At 54.2% G+C, this 15,999-nt stretch overlaps 1 protein-coding gene across 2 annotated transcripts in view; it reads right to left on the bottom strand.

Moving 5' to 3' along the window:
• RTKN (rhotekin) overlaps positions 1–15,506 on the bottom strand; it is a 64,185-nt gene extending 48,679 nt beyond the window's left edge. For both annotated transcript variants that reach the window (XM_069977069.1, XM_069977074.1), the window contains exon 1: positions 15,351–15,506. In XM_069977069.1, coding sequence (XP_069833170.1) covers positions 15,351–15,461 — 111 coding nt within the window. In that variant the 5' untranslated portion in view covers positions 15,462–15,506. The remainder of the gene's footprint in view (positions 1–15,350) is intronic.
• Between the last annotated feature and the right edge of the window lie 493 nt (positions 15,507–15,999).

Raw genomic sequence — 15,999 nt, 5'->3', positions numbered from 1 at the left:
GACAGTATCCACAAAGCAAGGCTAGGAACTGATCCGGATAGAGCAAAGTTGCTAGAAGCCTATGAACTCTATCTTGTAGCGCAGGAGTAAGCAGGGAACCCTCAGCATTCCGCTCATCGCAGGTAACAAGGTCTGGGGCTTGTGTCACCGACTAAGACCGGTACAAATAGGTGGTGCAAAGACCAAAGTCAAAACACGGGCACATGTATTCTCTCTCTTCTCAAGTATTCTTCTATTTCTACCGCTGACATCCTGGCAGAGCACAGTACTACTCTCAGTGCCTACTCTCAGCACGCAACCCAGTCAGCACCACTGTATCGCTCCGTATCCTCTCACTACAGATCTGGATCCTGAACTATCAAGTGTCTTATTAAAGGGGTATTCCCCCCCAAGAGCTGAAAAAATGAAATGCTCCCAAACCTAGCTTGTCTTACTCACCAAGTCCCCCTGAGAAATTTGAGCCATCTCCCGTCTTTCTAGCTGCTTCCGTTCCATAGTTACAAGTTTTTTAAAAAGCTGAACTATATCCAATATGGGGCCGGCCAGAAAACTACATCTCCCATAATGCAATGCAAGATATTGCAGAGTTGAGTGAGCTGCTAGCGATATAGCAGAGCCGAGTGAGCGATATAGCAGAGCCGAGTGAGCGATATAGCAGAGCCGAGTGAGCGATATAGCAGAGCCGAGTGAGCGATATAGCAGAGCCGAGTGAGCGATATAGCAGAGCTGAATGAGTGCAGTAACAAATGGAAGCAGATGGCACACACAGAGATTGGTACAGTGTGGTTGAATGCTGCTGCTGGTGAGTATGGGGGCAGGGGACTGCCGCCGCTGCTGGTGATTCCCGGGGGGGGGGGGGTGAGCGAGTGCCGCAGCCGCTGCTGGTGTGTACCGGGGGGCAGGGGACTGCCTCTGCTTGTGATTCCCCGGGAGGGGGGGGGGGGGAGAGGCGAGTGCCGCCGCAGCCACGTTTGTGAGTCCTCGGGGGGAGCAGGTGTCGCCCTGGGAGGGTGAGCAGATGCCGCCGCCACCGCCATACCTCCCAACTTTTGCAAAGAGGGACATGCGCGCCGCAGTCCCCATAGCCACGCCCCTATAGCGACCCTCCATAGCCACGCCCATAGCCACATAGTATCCAATCCCCCCGTATAGTGGCCACATAGTAGCCAATGCCCCCATATAGTACCCACATAGTAGCCAATGCCCCCATATAGTGCCCCACATAGTAGCCAATGCCCCCATATAGTGCCCCACATAGTAGCCAATGCCCCCATATAGTACCCACATAGTAGCCAATTCCCCCATATAGTGCCCCATATAGTATCCAATCCCCCATATAGTGCCCCACATAGTAACCAATGCCCCCATATAGTGCCCACATAGTAGCCAATGCCTCCATATAGTGCCCACATAGTAGCCAATGCCCCCATATATGCCCCACATAGTAGCCAATGCCCCCATATAGTGCCCCACATAGTAGCCAATGCCCCCATATAGTGTGACCCGACTTGAAAAACAACAAACCAGTACCTCACCTGTCCGCCGGTCCCAGCAGCTCCTCTCCCGACACCTAGGGGAGCGGGTGTCACCGCCTCTGCTGCTGCTTTTGAGTCTGGCGGAGGGGCGGGTGCCGCTGCTGGGTGGGTGAGCCGCAAGTGTCATCCCGGGGGGGGGTATGCTGGGGGGTGAGCGGGCGCAGCTTCTGTTTGTGAGTGGGGGTGGGGGGGATCGGGGATGTCGGCTGGCTGCTGGGTGCCGCTGAGTCCCGGGGAGGGGGGGGGGGGAGGAGAATCGGGGATGTCGGCTGGCTGCTGGGTGCCGCTGAGTCCCGGGGGGGGGGGGGGGGGATGACTCAATCACCGGGACTGCTTGTGTGGGCCACAGGTGAGCTCAGAGGTCGGGGGGCACAAAATTGACCTGGGGGGAGGGAGACGGAAGACACAGAACAGCAGCTGTCAGTGTCCTCCCTCACTTCAGTGTGCTGGGTTAGAAGCCTAATCCGGCCCATTGATGAGACTGAAGACACGTGATGCCGTCTCGGAGGGTCGGGGCCAGGAGCAGGGATTCTCTGCATTCTGTGGGGGTGAGTGCACCTAGATAACAGCAAAACTGTGCAGAATCCATAGTAACTTTATATTGGAAAGATGGAAAGCTACGGGTGGGCAACGTATTAATGCAAAAAAATTTGGGGGGGGGAATACCCCTTTAAGTACAAAGTCTTATATCAATGCAAAGCTGTATAACCTGCTGCATACAAGTATCTTCAGAGTAAACCAGATTTTATTATGATAAAGAGACTCTGTGATTCCTCATCAAGCACCAACACAGCACACACACACTCCTTGGGTCATCTCCCCTTTCTGTAGGTGGCAGTACCAATATTCCGGGAGGGTCACTGCTCCACTCTGGACCACCGAGATAAGTACCCAAGGGACCCTGCAACAACTCGGCAGGTCACTGACCACAGGGGAACAAGGTATAGCCAGCCCGTTAAAATAAAAGCAGATGTGCCACCATACCTGTGTGCCCAACCGGCACTGGCATTACAACATGACATCAATGGGCCCGGCTACATCTGGGCCAACCACCATAGAACTGGCGTCACACTTTACCATCTGACAAATGACCGGCCGTACCTCCACACCGGGGGTCACCACACTTCCATCCAACTTCCTCCTCTCCGGCCTTCCATACAACCTCCTCCTCTCTGGCCTTCCATCTTATCTAACCTCCTCCTCTCCGGCCTTCCATCTTATCTAACCTCCTCCTCTCCGGCCTTCCATCTAACCTCCTCCTCTCCGGCCTTCCATCTAACCTCCTCCTCTCCGGCCTTCCATCTAACCTCCTCCTCTCCGGCCTTCCATCTAACCTCCTCCTCTCCGGCCTTCCATCTAACCTCCTCCTCTCCGGCCTTCCATCTAACCTCCTCCTCTCCGGCCTTCCATCTAACCTCCTCCTCTCCGGCCTTCCATCTAACCTCCTCCTCTCCGGCCTTCCATCTAACCTCCTCCTCTCCGGCCTTCCATCTAACCTCCTCCTCTCCGGCCTTCCATCTAACCTCCTCCTCTCCGGCCTTCCATCTAACCTCCTCCTCTCCGGCCTTCCATCTAACCTCCTCCTCTCCGGCCTTCCATCTAACCTCCTCCTCTCCGGCCTTCCATCTAACCTCCTCCTCTCCGGCCTTCCATCTAACCTCCTCCTCTCCGGCCTTCCATCTAACCTCCTCCTCTCCGGCCTTCCATCTAACCTCCTCCTCTCCGGCCTTCCATCTAACCTCCTCCTCTCCGGCCTTCCATCTAACCTCCTCCTCTCCGGCCTTCCATCTAACCTCCTCCTCTCCGGCCTTTCATCTAACCTCCTCCTCTCCGGCCTTCCATCTAACCTCCTCCCTTATCACTTGTACAGCGCTCGGGAATAAGGGCGCTTTAAAAAATAAATAATAACAGAGTAAGAAGAGTACAGCCAGTAGATAGTCCATGGCTATATGTATCCAGGAAGACTCTGGGGTTGGTGATGGCTGCAGGAGCCCAGCGGGTCTGTTTCTGAGGACCTTGTTCTGGGCACAGCTGATACATACAGAGACATGGTCCTAACACCCTTGACAAGGGTAGGCCACCAACAGTGCCAGGTTACCAAGTCTAGTGTCTTGGGCCTCCAGCTGACCATCTTACTTAGAGCTGTGCCCTCAGGGAAAGGATCCATCTTTGATTTGCAGATGGCACGGATGTCTTTGGGGTTCGTTATTATATTGTGTCTCCTCCGAATGATCATAAAACCACAAGAACGCATCAGCTCTGACATTTTTATCTTCAGACTAAAGATGTAGCTGGGAATTGAAGCGGGGGAAGAAGAGCGCCCATCTGGCTTCACGTGGGTTCAGACATTGGACGGTCTGTAGGTGGATCAGGTTCTTGTGGCCTCTGTGTAGATGATCATGAGATGATCCCTCTAGCAGTGCCATTCTTCCAGGGCGAGCATGATGGCCAGCAGTTCTCTATCTCCGACTATCTCCTTTTCGGCCAGGGAAAAGAGCTCAGAAAAGACGCCAAATGTGACCATCTTCCCCTTGGAAGTCTTCTGTGACAGAACTGCATCCGCACTCACAGAAGAGCCATCAACCTCCAAGAATGGTGCCGACCTCCGGGATGGTGCCGAATACGTGCCGATGCAATGGGGGGGACACTGCCCCCATCATACTCATCACCCCTTCACCCCCCCATCATTTCTGCACCAAATGAAAACTTGATTTATTATTGTATCAGATTCTTATTTCATGTAATAAAAAAGTGAATAATTATAACTCCTACAATGTAATTATCCAGAATGTTCTATAGATTCACAGCTGACGTTACCGACCATAAATATAACCCCCCCTCCCAATTCTGTGTAGGTGGTCGGCAGCGTATCAGATACTTATTATCCCCCTGTACATAATCATTATATCACACATAGATCACCATGACATCACACACTGATCACCATGACATCACACATGGATCACACGAAGGGCTTGCCTTGACGATCCTTAGATCATTCAGGCTGCCCATTTAAGTCAGTGGCGGTCTGCTGCCACCACTCCTATTACATGGAGTGACCATCGCTACACAAATCGTGATCTTTCAACATGTGCTAATACACTAAACGATTGTCGGCTTGAACGGCATCTAATCGGCTAAATAAGGCCAGTAATCTTTTTGTGTAATCGGCCATTAGTCCAGTTTTAGACAGGAGACACATGCCATGTCCAGCTGCCACCACTAGAGGGAGGCAGAGCTCCAGCTGTCTGCTTACACCACTGACTTCTAGTTACTGTTTCACCCCCCTCCCTATAAATAATACACAAATCATTCTATTTGTTCCGGCCGCACGTGGAATCGCCTGAACTATTAAACAATCCTATTCCTGATCTCACACGGTAAACGGTGCAAGTACTAAGTTACGGCAAGGCGCAAAACTGCAGAATTTTGGTCAAATTACATTTTTTAAAATTTTTTATAAAAAGTGATAAAAAAGTTGCATATATACAAGGAAGGAAGGAAAGAAGGAAGGGAAAAAGGAGGGAAGGAAGGACGGAGGGACGGATGGAAGGCGCTGACTGTGAGTATATACAGAGGTAGAGGGAGGGCGCTGACTGTCGGTATATACAGAGGTAGAGGGAAGGTGCTGACTGTCAGTATATACAGAGGTAGAGGGAGGGCGCTGACTGTCGGTATATACAGAGGTAGAGGGAAGGCGCTGACTGTCAGTATATACAGAGGTAGAGGGAAGGCGCTGACTGTCAGTATATACAGAGGTAGAGGGAGGGCGCTGACTGTCAGTATATACAGAGGTAGAGGGAGGGCGCTGACTGTCAGTATATACACAGGATAGAGGGAGGGCGCTGACTGTCAGTATATACAGAGGTAGATAGAGGGCGCTGACTGTCAGTATATACAGAGGTAGAGGGAAGGCGCTGACTGTCAGTATATACAGAGGTAGAGGGAAGGCGCTGACTGTCAGTATATACAGAGGTAGAGGGAAGGCGCTGACTGTCAGTATATACAGAGGTAGATAGAGGGCGCTGACTGTCAGTATACACAGAGGTAGAGGGAAGGCGCTGACTGTCAGTATATACACAGGATAGAGGGAAGGCGCTGACTGTCAGTATATACAGAGGTAGAGGGAGGGCGCTGACTGTCAGTATATACAGCGGTAGAGGGAAGGCGCTGACTGTCAGTATATACAGAGGTAGAGGGAGGGCTTGACTGTGAGTATATACAGAGGTAGAGGGAGGGCGCTGACTGTCAGTATATACAGAGGTAGAGGGAGGGCGCTGACTGTCAGTATATACAGAGGTAGAGGGAGGGCGCTGACTGTCAGTATATACAGAGGTAGAGGGAGGGCGCTGACTGTCAGTATATACAGAGGTAGAGGGAGGGCGCTGACTGTCAGTATATACAGCGGTAGAGGGAAGGCGATGACTGTCGGTATATACAGAGGTAGAGGGAGGGCTTGACTGTGAGTATATACAGAGGTAGAGGGAGGGCGCTGACTGTCAGTATATACAGAAATAGATAGAGGGCGCTGACTGTGAGTATATACAGAGGTAGAGGGAGGGCGCTGACTGTCAGTATATACAGAAATAGATAGAGGGCGCTGACTGTGAGTATATACAGAGGTAGAGGGAAGGCGATGACTGTCAGTATATACAGCGGTAGAGGGAAGGCACTGACTGTCAGTATATACAGAGGTAGAGGGAGGGCGCTGACTGTCAGTATATACAATGGTAGAGGGAGGGCTTGACTGTGAGTATATACAGTGGTAGAGGGAGGGCGCTGACTGTCAGTATATACAGAGGTAGAGGGAAGGCGATGACTGTCAGTATATACAGCGGTAGAGGGAAGGCGCTGACTGTCAGTATATACAGAGGTAGAGGGAGGGCGCTGACTGTCAGTATATACAGAGGTAGAGGGAGGGCGCTGACTGTCAGTATACAGGCTGGGCAGGTCCCGCCACCACTATGGGGCAGACAAGCAGGGACTGGAGGAGTCTTATCTGGAATCTCCCGGAGAAGGAGCGGCCACATGAATGGCGCATTGTGAGGAGACGGGAATCACATGTCAGGGCAGACGCTGCTTTACTGCACTACAGCCTGGGGTGTACCGTCTCATCTGCCCCATCATCTATGGCTGTATGACAGATCTGGCGTTACCATGGTAACACCTCAGCTACTACTAACCCTGCCATACTGTATTCATAAGTCATAAGCGCAGTACAGCACCGAGCAGAACATGTGGGAAGGGGCGAAGCATAGACCCCCAGCCTCACAGCGACCGGAGCCCAGCACCAGGGAGACCCCCAGCCTCACAGCGACCGGAGACCGGCACCAGGGAGACCCCCAGCCTCACAGCGACCGGAGACCGGCACCAGGGAGACCCCCAGCCTCACAGCGACCGGAGCCCGGCACCAGGGAGACCCCCAGCCTCACAGCGACCGGAGCCCGGCACCAGGGAGACCCCCAGCCTCACAGCGACCGGAGCCCGGCACCAGGGAGACCCCCAGCCTCACAGCGACCGGAGCCCCGCACCAGGGAGACCCCCAGCCTCACAGCGACCGGAGCCCAGCACCCGGGAGACCCCCAGCCTCACAGCGACCGGAGCCCAGCACCAGGGAGACCCCCAGCCTCACAGCGACCGGAGCCCGGCACCAGGGAGACCCCCAGCCTCACAGCGACCGGAGCCCGGCACCAGGGAGACCCCCAGCCTCACAGCGACCGGAGCCCGGCACCAGGGAGACCCCCAGCCTCACAGCGACCGGAGCCCGGCACCAGGGAGACCCCCAGCCTCACAGCGACCGGAGCCCGGCACCAGGGAGACCCCCAGCCTCACAGCGACCGGAGCCCGGCACCAGGGAGACCCCCAGCCTCACAGCGACCGGATCCCGGCACCAGGGAGACCCCCAGCCTCACAGCGACCGGATCCCGGCACCAGGGAGACCCCCAGCCTCACAGCGACCGGAGCCCAGCACCACAGAGACCCCCAGCCTGACAGAGACCGGAGATCGGCACCAGGGAGACCCCCAGCCTGACAGCGACCGGAGACCGGCACCAGGGAGACCCCCAGCCTCACAGCGACCGGAGCCCAGCACCAGGGAGACCCCCAGCCTCACAGCGACCGGAGCCCGGCACCAGGGAGACCCCCAGCCTCACAGTGACCAGAGCCCGGCACAAGGGAGACCCCTAGCCTGACAGCGACCAGAGCCCGGCACCACAGAGACCCCCAGCCTGACAAAAGCCAGAGCCCGGCACCAGGGAGACCCCCAGCAACAGGGCGACCTATGGACCCCCAGCCTGACAGCAACCTCCCTGGTGTTTAGGGGGGTTAGTATATGACCTCCCTGGTGTCTGGGGGTTAGTATATGACCTCCCTGGTGTTTGGGGGGGGGGGGGGGGGGGTTAGTATATGACCTCCCTGGTGTCTGGGGGGGTTAGTATATGACCTCCCTGGTGTCTGGGGGGGTTAGTATATGACCTCCCTGGTGTCTGGGGGGGTTAGTATATGACCTCCCTGGTGTCTGGGGGTTAGTATATGACCTCCCTGGTGTTTGGGGGGGGGGGGGGGTTAGTATATGACCTCCCTGGTGTCTGGGGGGGTTAGTATATGACCTCCCTGGTGTCTGGGGGGGTTAGTATATGACCTCCCTGGTGTCTGGGGGGGTTAGTATATGACCTCCCTGGTGTCAGGGGGTGTTAGTATATGACCTCCCTGGTGTCTGGGGGGGGGGGGGGGGGGTTAGTATATGACCTCCCTGGTGTCTGGGGGTGTTAGTATGTGACCTCCCTGGTGTCTGGGGGTGTTAGTATATGACCTCCCTGGTGTCTGGGGGTGTTAGTATATGACCTCCCTGGTGTCTGGGGGTGTTAGTATATGACCTCCCTGGTGTCTGGGGGTGTTAGTATATGACCTCCCTGGTGTCTGGGGGGGTTAGTATATGACCTCCCTGGTGTCTGGGGGGGTTAGTATATGACCTCCCTGGTGTCTGGGGGGGTTAGTATATGACCTCCCTGGTGTCTGGGGGGTTAGTATATGACCCCCCTGGTGTCTGGGGGTTAGTATATGACCTCCCTGGTGTCTGGGGGGGTTAGTATATGACCTCCCTGGTGTCTGGGGGGTTAGTATATGACCTCCCTGGTGTCTGGGGGGGGGTTAGTATATGACCTCCCTGGTGTCTGGGGGGGTTAGTATATGACCTCCCTGGTGTCTGGGGGGGTTAGTATATGACCTCCCTGGTGTCTGGGGGGGGGGGGTTAGTATATGACCTCCCTGGTGTCTGGGGGGTTAGTATATGACCTCCCTGGTGTCTGGGGGTTAGTATATGACCTCCCTGGTTTCTGGGGGGTTAGTATATGACCTCCCTGGTGTCTGTGGGGTTAGTATATGACCTCCCTGGTGTCTGGGGATTAGTATATGACCTCCCTGGTGTCTGTGGGGTTAGTATATGACCTCCCTGGTGTTTGGGGGGGTTAGTATATGATTTCCCTGGTGTCTGGGGGTTAGTATATGTCCTCCCTGGTGTTTGGGGGGGTTAGTATATGACCACCCTGGTGTCTGGGGGTTAGTATGACCTCCCTGGTGTCTGGGGGGGTTAGTATATGACCTCCCTGGTGTCTGGGGGGTTAGTATATGACCTCCCTGGTGTCTGGGGGTTAGTATATGACCCCCCTGGTGTCTGGGGGTTAGTATATGACCCCCCTGGTGTCTGGGGGGGGTTAGTATATGACCTCCCTGGTATCTGGGGGGGTTAGTATATGACCTCCCTGGTGTCTGGGGGTTAGTATATGACCTCCCTGGTGTCTGGGGGGTTAGTATATGACCTCCCTGGTGTCTGGGGGGTTAGTATATGACCTCCTTGGTGTCAGGGGGGTTAGTATATGACCACCTTGGTGTCAGGGGGGTTAGTATATGACCTCCCTGGTGTCTGGGGGATTAGTATGTGTCCTCCCTGGTGTCTGGGGGTTAGTATATGACCTCCCTGGTGTCTGGGGGTTAGTATATGTCCACTTTGGTGTTTTGGGGGGGGTTAGTATATGACCTCCCTGGTGTCTGGGGGTTAGTATATGACCTCCCTGGTGTCTGGGGGGGTTAGTATATGACCTCCCTGGTGTCTGGGGGGTTAGTATATGACCTCCCTGGTGTCTGGGGGTGTTAGTATGTGACCTCCCTGATGTCTGGGGGGTTAGTATATGACCTCCCTGGTGTCTGGGGGTGTTAGTATATGACCTCCCTGGTGTCTGGGGGTGTTAGTATATGACCTCCCTGGTGTCTGGGGGGGTTAGTATATGACCTCCCTGGTGTCTGGGGGGGTTAGTATATGACCTCCCTGGTGTCTGGGGGGGTTAGTATATGACCTCCCTGGTGTCTGGGGGGGTTAGTATATGACCTCCCTGGTGTCTGGGGGGGTTAGTATATGACCTCCCTGGTGTCTGGGGGGGTTAGTATATGACCTCCCTGGTGTCTGGGGGGGTTAGTATATGACCTCCCTGGTGTCTGGGGGGGGTTAGTATATGACCTCCCTGGTGTCTGGGGGTTAGTATATGACCTCCCTGGTGTCTGGGGGGGTTAGTGTATGACCTCCCTGGTGTCTGGGGGGTTAGTATATGACCCCCCTGGTGTCTGGGGGTTAGTATATGACCTCCCTGGTGTCTGGGGGGGTTAGTATATGACCTCCCTGGTGTCTGGGGGGTTAGTATATGACCTCCCTGGTGTCTGGGGGGGTTAGTATATGACCTCCCTGGTGTCTGGGGGGGTTAGTATATGACCTCCCTGGTGTCTGGGGGGGTTAGTATATGACCTCCCTGGTGTCTGGGGGGGTTAGTATATGACCTCCCTGGTGTCTGGGGGGGTTAGTATATGACCTCCCTGGTGTCTGGGGGGGGGGTTAGTATATGACCTCCCTGGTGTCTGGGGGGGGGTTAGTATATGACCTCCCTGGTGTCTGGGGGGGTTAGTATATGACCTCCCTGGTGTCTGGGGGGGTTAGTATATGACCTCCCTGGTGTCTGGGGGGGGGGGGTTAGTATATGACCTCCCTGGTGTCTGGGGGGGGGGGGGGTTAGTATATGACCTCCCTGGTGTCTGGGGGTTAGTATATGACCTCCCTGGTGTCTGGGGGTTAGTATATGACCTCCCTGGTTTCTGGGGGGTTAGTATATGACCTCCCTGGTGTCTGTGGGGTTAGTATATGACCTCCCTGGTGTCTGGGGATTAGTATATGACCTCCCTGGTGTTTGGGGGGGTTAGTATATGATTTCCCTGGTGTCTGGGGGTTAGTATATGTCCTCCCTGGTGTTTGGGGGGGTTAGTATATGACCACCCTGGTGTCTGGGGGTTAGTATGACCTCCCTGGTGTCTGGGGGGGTTAGTATATGACCTCCCTGGTGTCTGGGGGGTTAGTATATGACCTCCCTGGTGTCTGGGGGTTAGTATATGACCCCCCTGGTGTCTGGGGGTTAGTATATGACCCCCCTGGTGTCTGGGGGGGTTAGTATATGACCTCCCTGGTGTCTGGGGATTAGTATATGACCTCCCTGGTGTCTGGGGGGGTTAGTATATGACCTCCCTGGTATCTGGGGGGTTAGTATATGACCTCCCTGGTGTCTGGGGGTTAGTATATTACCTCCCTGGTGTCTGGGGGGTTAGTATATGACCTCCCTGGTGTCTGGGGGGTTAGTATATGACCTCCTTGGTGTCAGGGGGGTTAGTATATGACCACCTTGGTGTCTGGGGGGTTAGTATATGACCTCCCTGGTGTCTGGGGGATTAGTATGTGTCCTCCCTGGTGTCTGGGGGTTAGTATATGACCTCCCTGGTGTCTGGGGGTTAGTATATGATTTCCCTGGTGTCTGGGGGTTAGTATATGTCCACTTTGGTGTTTTGGGGGGGGGGTTAGTATATGACCTCCCTGGTGTCTGGGGGTTAGTATATGACCTCCCTGGTGTCTGGGGGGGTTAGTATATGACCTCCCTGGTGTCTGGGGGGTTAGTATATGACCTCCCTGGTGTCTGGGGGGTTAGTATATGACCTCCCTAGTGTCTGGGGGGTTAGTATATGACCTCCCTGGTGTCTGGGGGGGTTAGTATATGACCTCCCTGGTGTCTGAGGGTTAGTATACAACCTCCCTGGTGTCTGGGGGTTAGTATATAACCTCCCTGGTGTCTGGGGGTTAGTATATGACCTCCCTGGTGTCTGGGGGTTAGTATATGACCTCCCTGGTGTCTGGGGGTTAGTATAGGATCCTGTAACATCCCTCTGGCCTGTGTGTGAGTCCTCCTGTGGGATCTTTCCCATGATCCTCCAGGTGTATTAGCGCTCTGTATTCTTAGTAACCCCGCCATAAATATCAGGTGTATTATTAGTAACAATGACTCCACCCTCAGGCTGATCCCTGCAATTACCCATCAGCCTCATTATATCACATTACGTGACGGGCACCGCAACAACCATATAGGAATCAACACCGGCCACAGATACAGCACTGGCTACAGGGGCCACGCCAGGGTCCGCCTCCACTACATACATCACTACAGGGGCCCAGAGGCTGAGGGGCCACGCCAGGATCCGCCTCCGCTACATACATTCCCATGGGGCCCAGAGGCTGAGGGCCCAATGTGAGGGTGTATCTAACCCTATCATGAATAACACTGAGTATCATGATTTATACTGTCTGCTGGCCTGAGTAGCTAAGCCTGTGTATCTAAGCCAGAGTATCTAAGCCTGTGTTTTTTCAGACTCCTCTTTTGCATATTTAAATTTGTGGAGCATCAGTGGAGACTCTTGAGTGAGCATCCCACGGGGCGGCTGTCTGTGGATGGATTCCCACGGGGCGGCTGTCTGTGGATGGATTCCCACGGGGCGGCTGTCTGCGGATGGATTCCCACGGGGCGGCTGTCTGCGGATGGATTCCCACGGGGCGGCTGTCTGCGGATGGATTCCCACGGGGTGGCTGTCTGCGGATGGATTCCCACGGGGCGGCTGTCTGCGGATGGATCCCCCGGGGCGGCTGTCTGCGGATGGATCCCCCGGGGCGGCTGTCTGTGGATGGATCCCTCGGGGCGGCTGTCTGTGGATGGATCCCTCGGGGCGGCTGTCTGTGGATGGATCCCCCGGGGCGGCTGTCTGTGGATGGATTCCCACGGGGCGGCTGTCTGTGGATGGATCCCTCGGGGCGGCTGTCTGTGGATGGATCCCTCGGGGCGGCTGTCTGTGGATGGATCCCTCGGGGCGGCTGTCTGTGGATGGATCCCCGGGGCGGCTGTCTGTGGATGGATTCCCACGGGGCGGCTGTCTGTGGATGGATCCCTCGGGGCGGCTGTCTGTGGATGGGCTATCTCTCAGGGTGGTGGGTTGCTCTCCCCATCTGGAGGCGCCCCCTGGTGACAGGCTCAGGATACGCTGCTATGTGTGCAGGGATATCCGGCTGTTCCCGTGTTTGGAGACAACCGAGGCTCCACAGACACTGACTCCTTATTTGCATCCTGTCAGCCAGATCTAAGCCCATAATGTGCAATACTTTCTGCTTAACTGATGTATCCAATCCTACCATGTGTGATACTGTCTGCTAGGTTGTGTATCTAATCCTATCACATGTGATACTATCTGCCGCATCTAAACCTGTCATGTATGATACACTTTCTGGCACCTGACCTGTTGGGTCTTGTGTAGGGCTCATGTTATATGTGTGATACTGACTTATGACCTGTGTATCTAAGCCTACGACGTGTGATACTGTCTGCTGTATCTAAGCCTGTGCTGTGTGATACACTCTATGGCGCTATCAGGAGTGTGACTTGCTGGGTCTTGTAAGGTAGACGTTGTGTGTGATACTGTCTGATAAACTGTGTATCTAAGCCTATGACGTGTGATACCACCTGCCATATCTAAGCCTGTGCTGTGTGATACTGTCTGATAATCTGTGTATCTAAGCCTATGATGTGTGATACCACCTGCTGTATCTAAGCCTGTGCTGTGTGATACACTCGCTGTGGCGCTATCAGAAGAGTGACTTGCTGGGTCTTGTAGGGCAGACGTCATGTGTGTGATACTGTCTGATAATCTGTGTATCTAAGCCTATAACGTGTGATACCGCCTGCTGTATCTAAGCCTGTGCTGTGTGATACACTCGCTGTGGCGCTATCAGGAGAGTGACTTGCTGGGTCTTGTAGGGCAGACGTCATGTGTGTGATACTGTCTGATAATCTGTGTATCTAAGCCTATAACGTGTGATACCGCCTGCTGTATCTAAGCCTGTGCTGTGTGATACACTCGCTGTGGCGCTATCAGGAGAGTGACTTGCTGGGTCTTGTAGGGCAGACGTCATGTGTGTGATACTGTCTGATAATCTGTGTATCTAAGCCTATAACGTGTGATACCGCCTGCTGTATCTAAGCCTGTGCTGTGTGATACACTCGCTGTGGCGCTATCAGGAGAGTGACTTGCTGGGTCTTGTAGGGCAGACGTCATGTGTGTGATACTGTCTGATAATCTGTGTATCTAAGCCTATAACGTGTGATACCGCCTGCTGTATCTAAGCCTGTGCTGTGTGATACACTCGCTGTGGCGCTATCAGGAGAGTGACTTGCTGGGTCTTGTAGGGCAGACGTCATGTGTGTGATACTGTCTGATAATCTGTGTATCTAAGCCTATAACGTGTGATACCGCCTGCTGTATCTAAGCCTGTGCTGTGTGATACACTCGCTGTGGCGCTATCAGGAGAATGACTTGCTGGGTCTTGTAGGGCAGACGTCATGTGTGTGATACTGTCTGATAATCTGTGTATCTAAGCCTATAACGTGTGATACCGCCTGCTGTATCTAAGCCTGTGCTGTGTGATACACTCGCTGTGGCGCTATCAGGAGAGTGACTTGCTGGGTCTTGTAGGGCAGACGTCATGTGTGTGATACTGTCTGATAATCTGTGTATCTAAGCCTATAACGTGTGATACCGCCTGCTGTATCTAAGCCTGTGCTGTGTGATACACTCGCTGTGGCGCTATCAGGAGAGTGACTTGCTGGGTCTTGTAGGGCAGACGTCATGTGTGTGATACTGTCTGATAATCTGTGTATCTAAGCCTATAACGTGTGATACCGCCTGCTGTATCTAAGCCTGTGCTGTGTGATACACTCGCTGTGGCGCTATCAGGAGAGTGACTTGCTGGGTCTTGTAGGGCAGACGTCATGTGTGTGATACTGTCTGATAATCTGTGTATCTAAGCCTATGACGTGTGATACCGCCTGCTGTATCTAAGCCTGTGCTGTGTGATACACTCGCTGTGGCGCTATCAGGAGAGTGACTTGCTGGGTCTTGTAGGGCAGACGTCATGTGTGTGATACTGTCTGATAATCTGTGTATCTAAGCCTATAACGTGTGATACCGCCTGCTGTATCTAAGCCTGTGCTGTGTGATACACTCGCTGTGGCGCTATCAGGAGAGTGACTTGCTGGGTCTTGTAGGGCAGACGTCATGCTTGTGAGTCATGTGAAAGTCATTGTACGCTGCATGCACCGTGACCGGGGAGAATCAGACCCTGGGGGGCGCCGCTGCTTCCTGCACAGACCCCGGATTGTTCCCAGGATCACATGACGACTTTCTGGACGCTGTCCCAGCAGTGGAGGGGTCTCTACTGGGAGGAAGGGGTTAATGTTCTATTGTATAACACTGTTCTAAAGTCCACAGAACTCCTACACACACAGACAAATCGCTGCGACCACCTTCCCCGATCGCCGCAGTCACCCCTCCCCGGACGCTGCAGTCACCCCTCCCCGGACGGTGGCCCCCTGAGGCTGCAGGTACCTGCACACACTTCACAGCACTTACCTGCGGGGTGTCAACCAACATGCTCCTCCGAAACCGCCCCCTTCGGATCTCCATCTCCAGTGCAGAGCATCGCGCCACTGTGACCCGACTGCGGTGATTGCGGCAGAACATGATGGGAATGGTGCGACCCCGGATCAGGGGCGATCAGGATCAGAACTTGTGTGTATGAGATTCCCGGGAATTCCTGAGGGGATTACTGCCTGTGAGCTGAGAGCAGAACCATCTCCTCCTCCTCCTCCTCCCTCAGCTCCGGACTACTCCTCCCATAGGACTCACCTCTTACCTGCCCGTCCCCCCTCCGTCCATGTGTGTGGGGACGGATACAATCACATTATATTCATACAGGGAGGAGCCTCCTCTGCCACCCCCATACCGTATCCCATCACCAAGCCCCAAGGCAGGATACAGCGTGACATATGCATCCTCCCCTCATACATGTCACCAGTCACTGACTACTATACACAGCCATCTGCATCATGTGTCAGAGGGAGGATACACAGGGTAGGATATGTATTACATGTGTGATATTACATGGATAGTGTCTGTATTACATGGGTGATATTATACAGGGAGATATGTATTACTTGTGTGATATTATAAAGGATGGGGATTTGTATTACATGTGTGATATTACACAGGAGGAGGATAT

Source organism: Dendropsophus ebraccatus, chromosome 7 (genome assembly GCF_027789765.1).
Source record: "Dendropsophus ebraccatus isolate aDenEbr1 chromosome 7, aDenEbr1.pat, whole genome shotgun sequence".
Lineage (NCBI taxonomy): Eukaryota > Metazoa > Chordata > Amphibia > Anura > Hylidae > Dendropsophus > Dendropsophus ebraccatus.
Note: the sequence above shows the minus strand (reverse complement) of the source record. Positions and strands in the feature narration are given on the sequence as shown.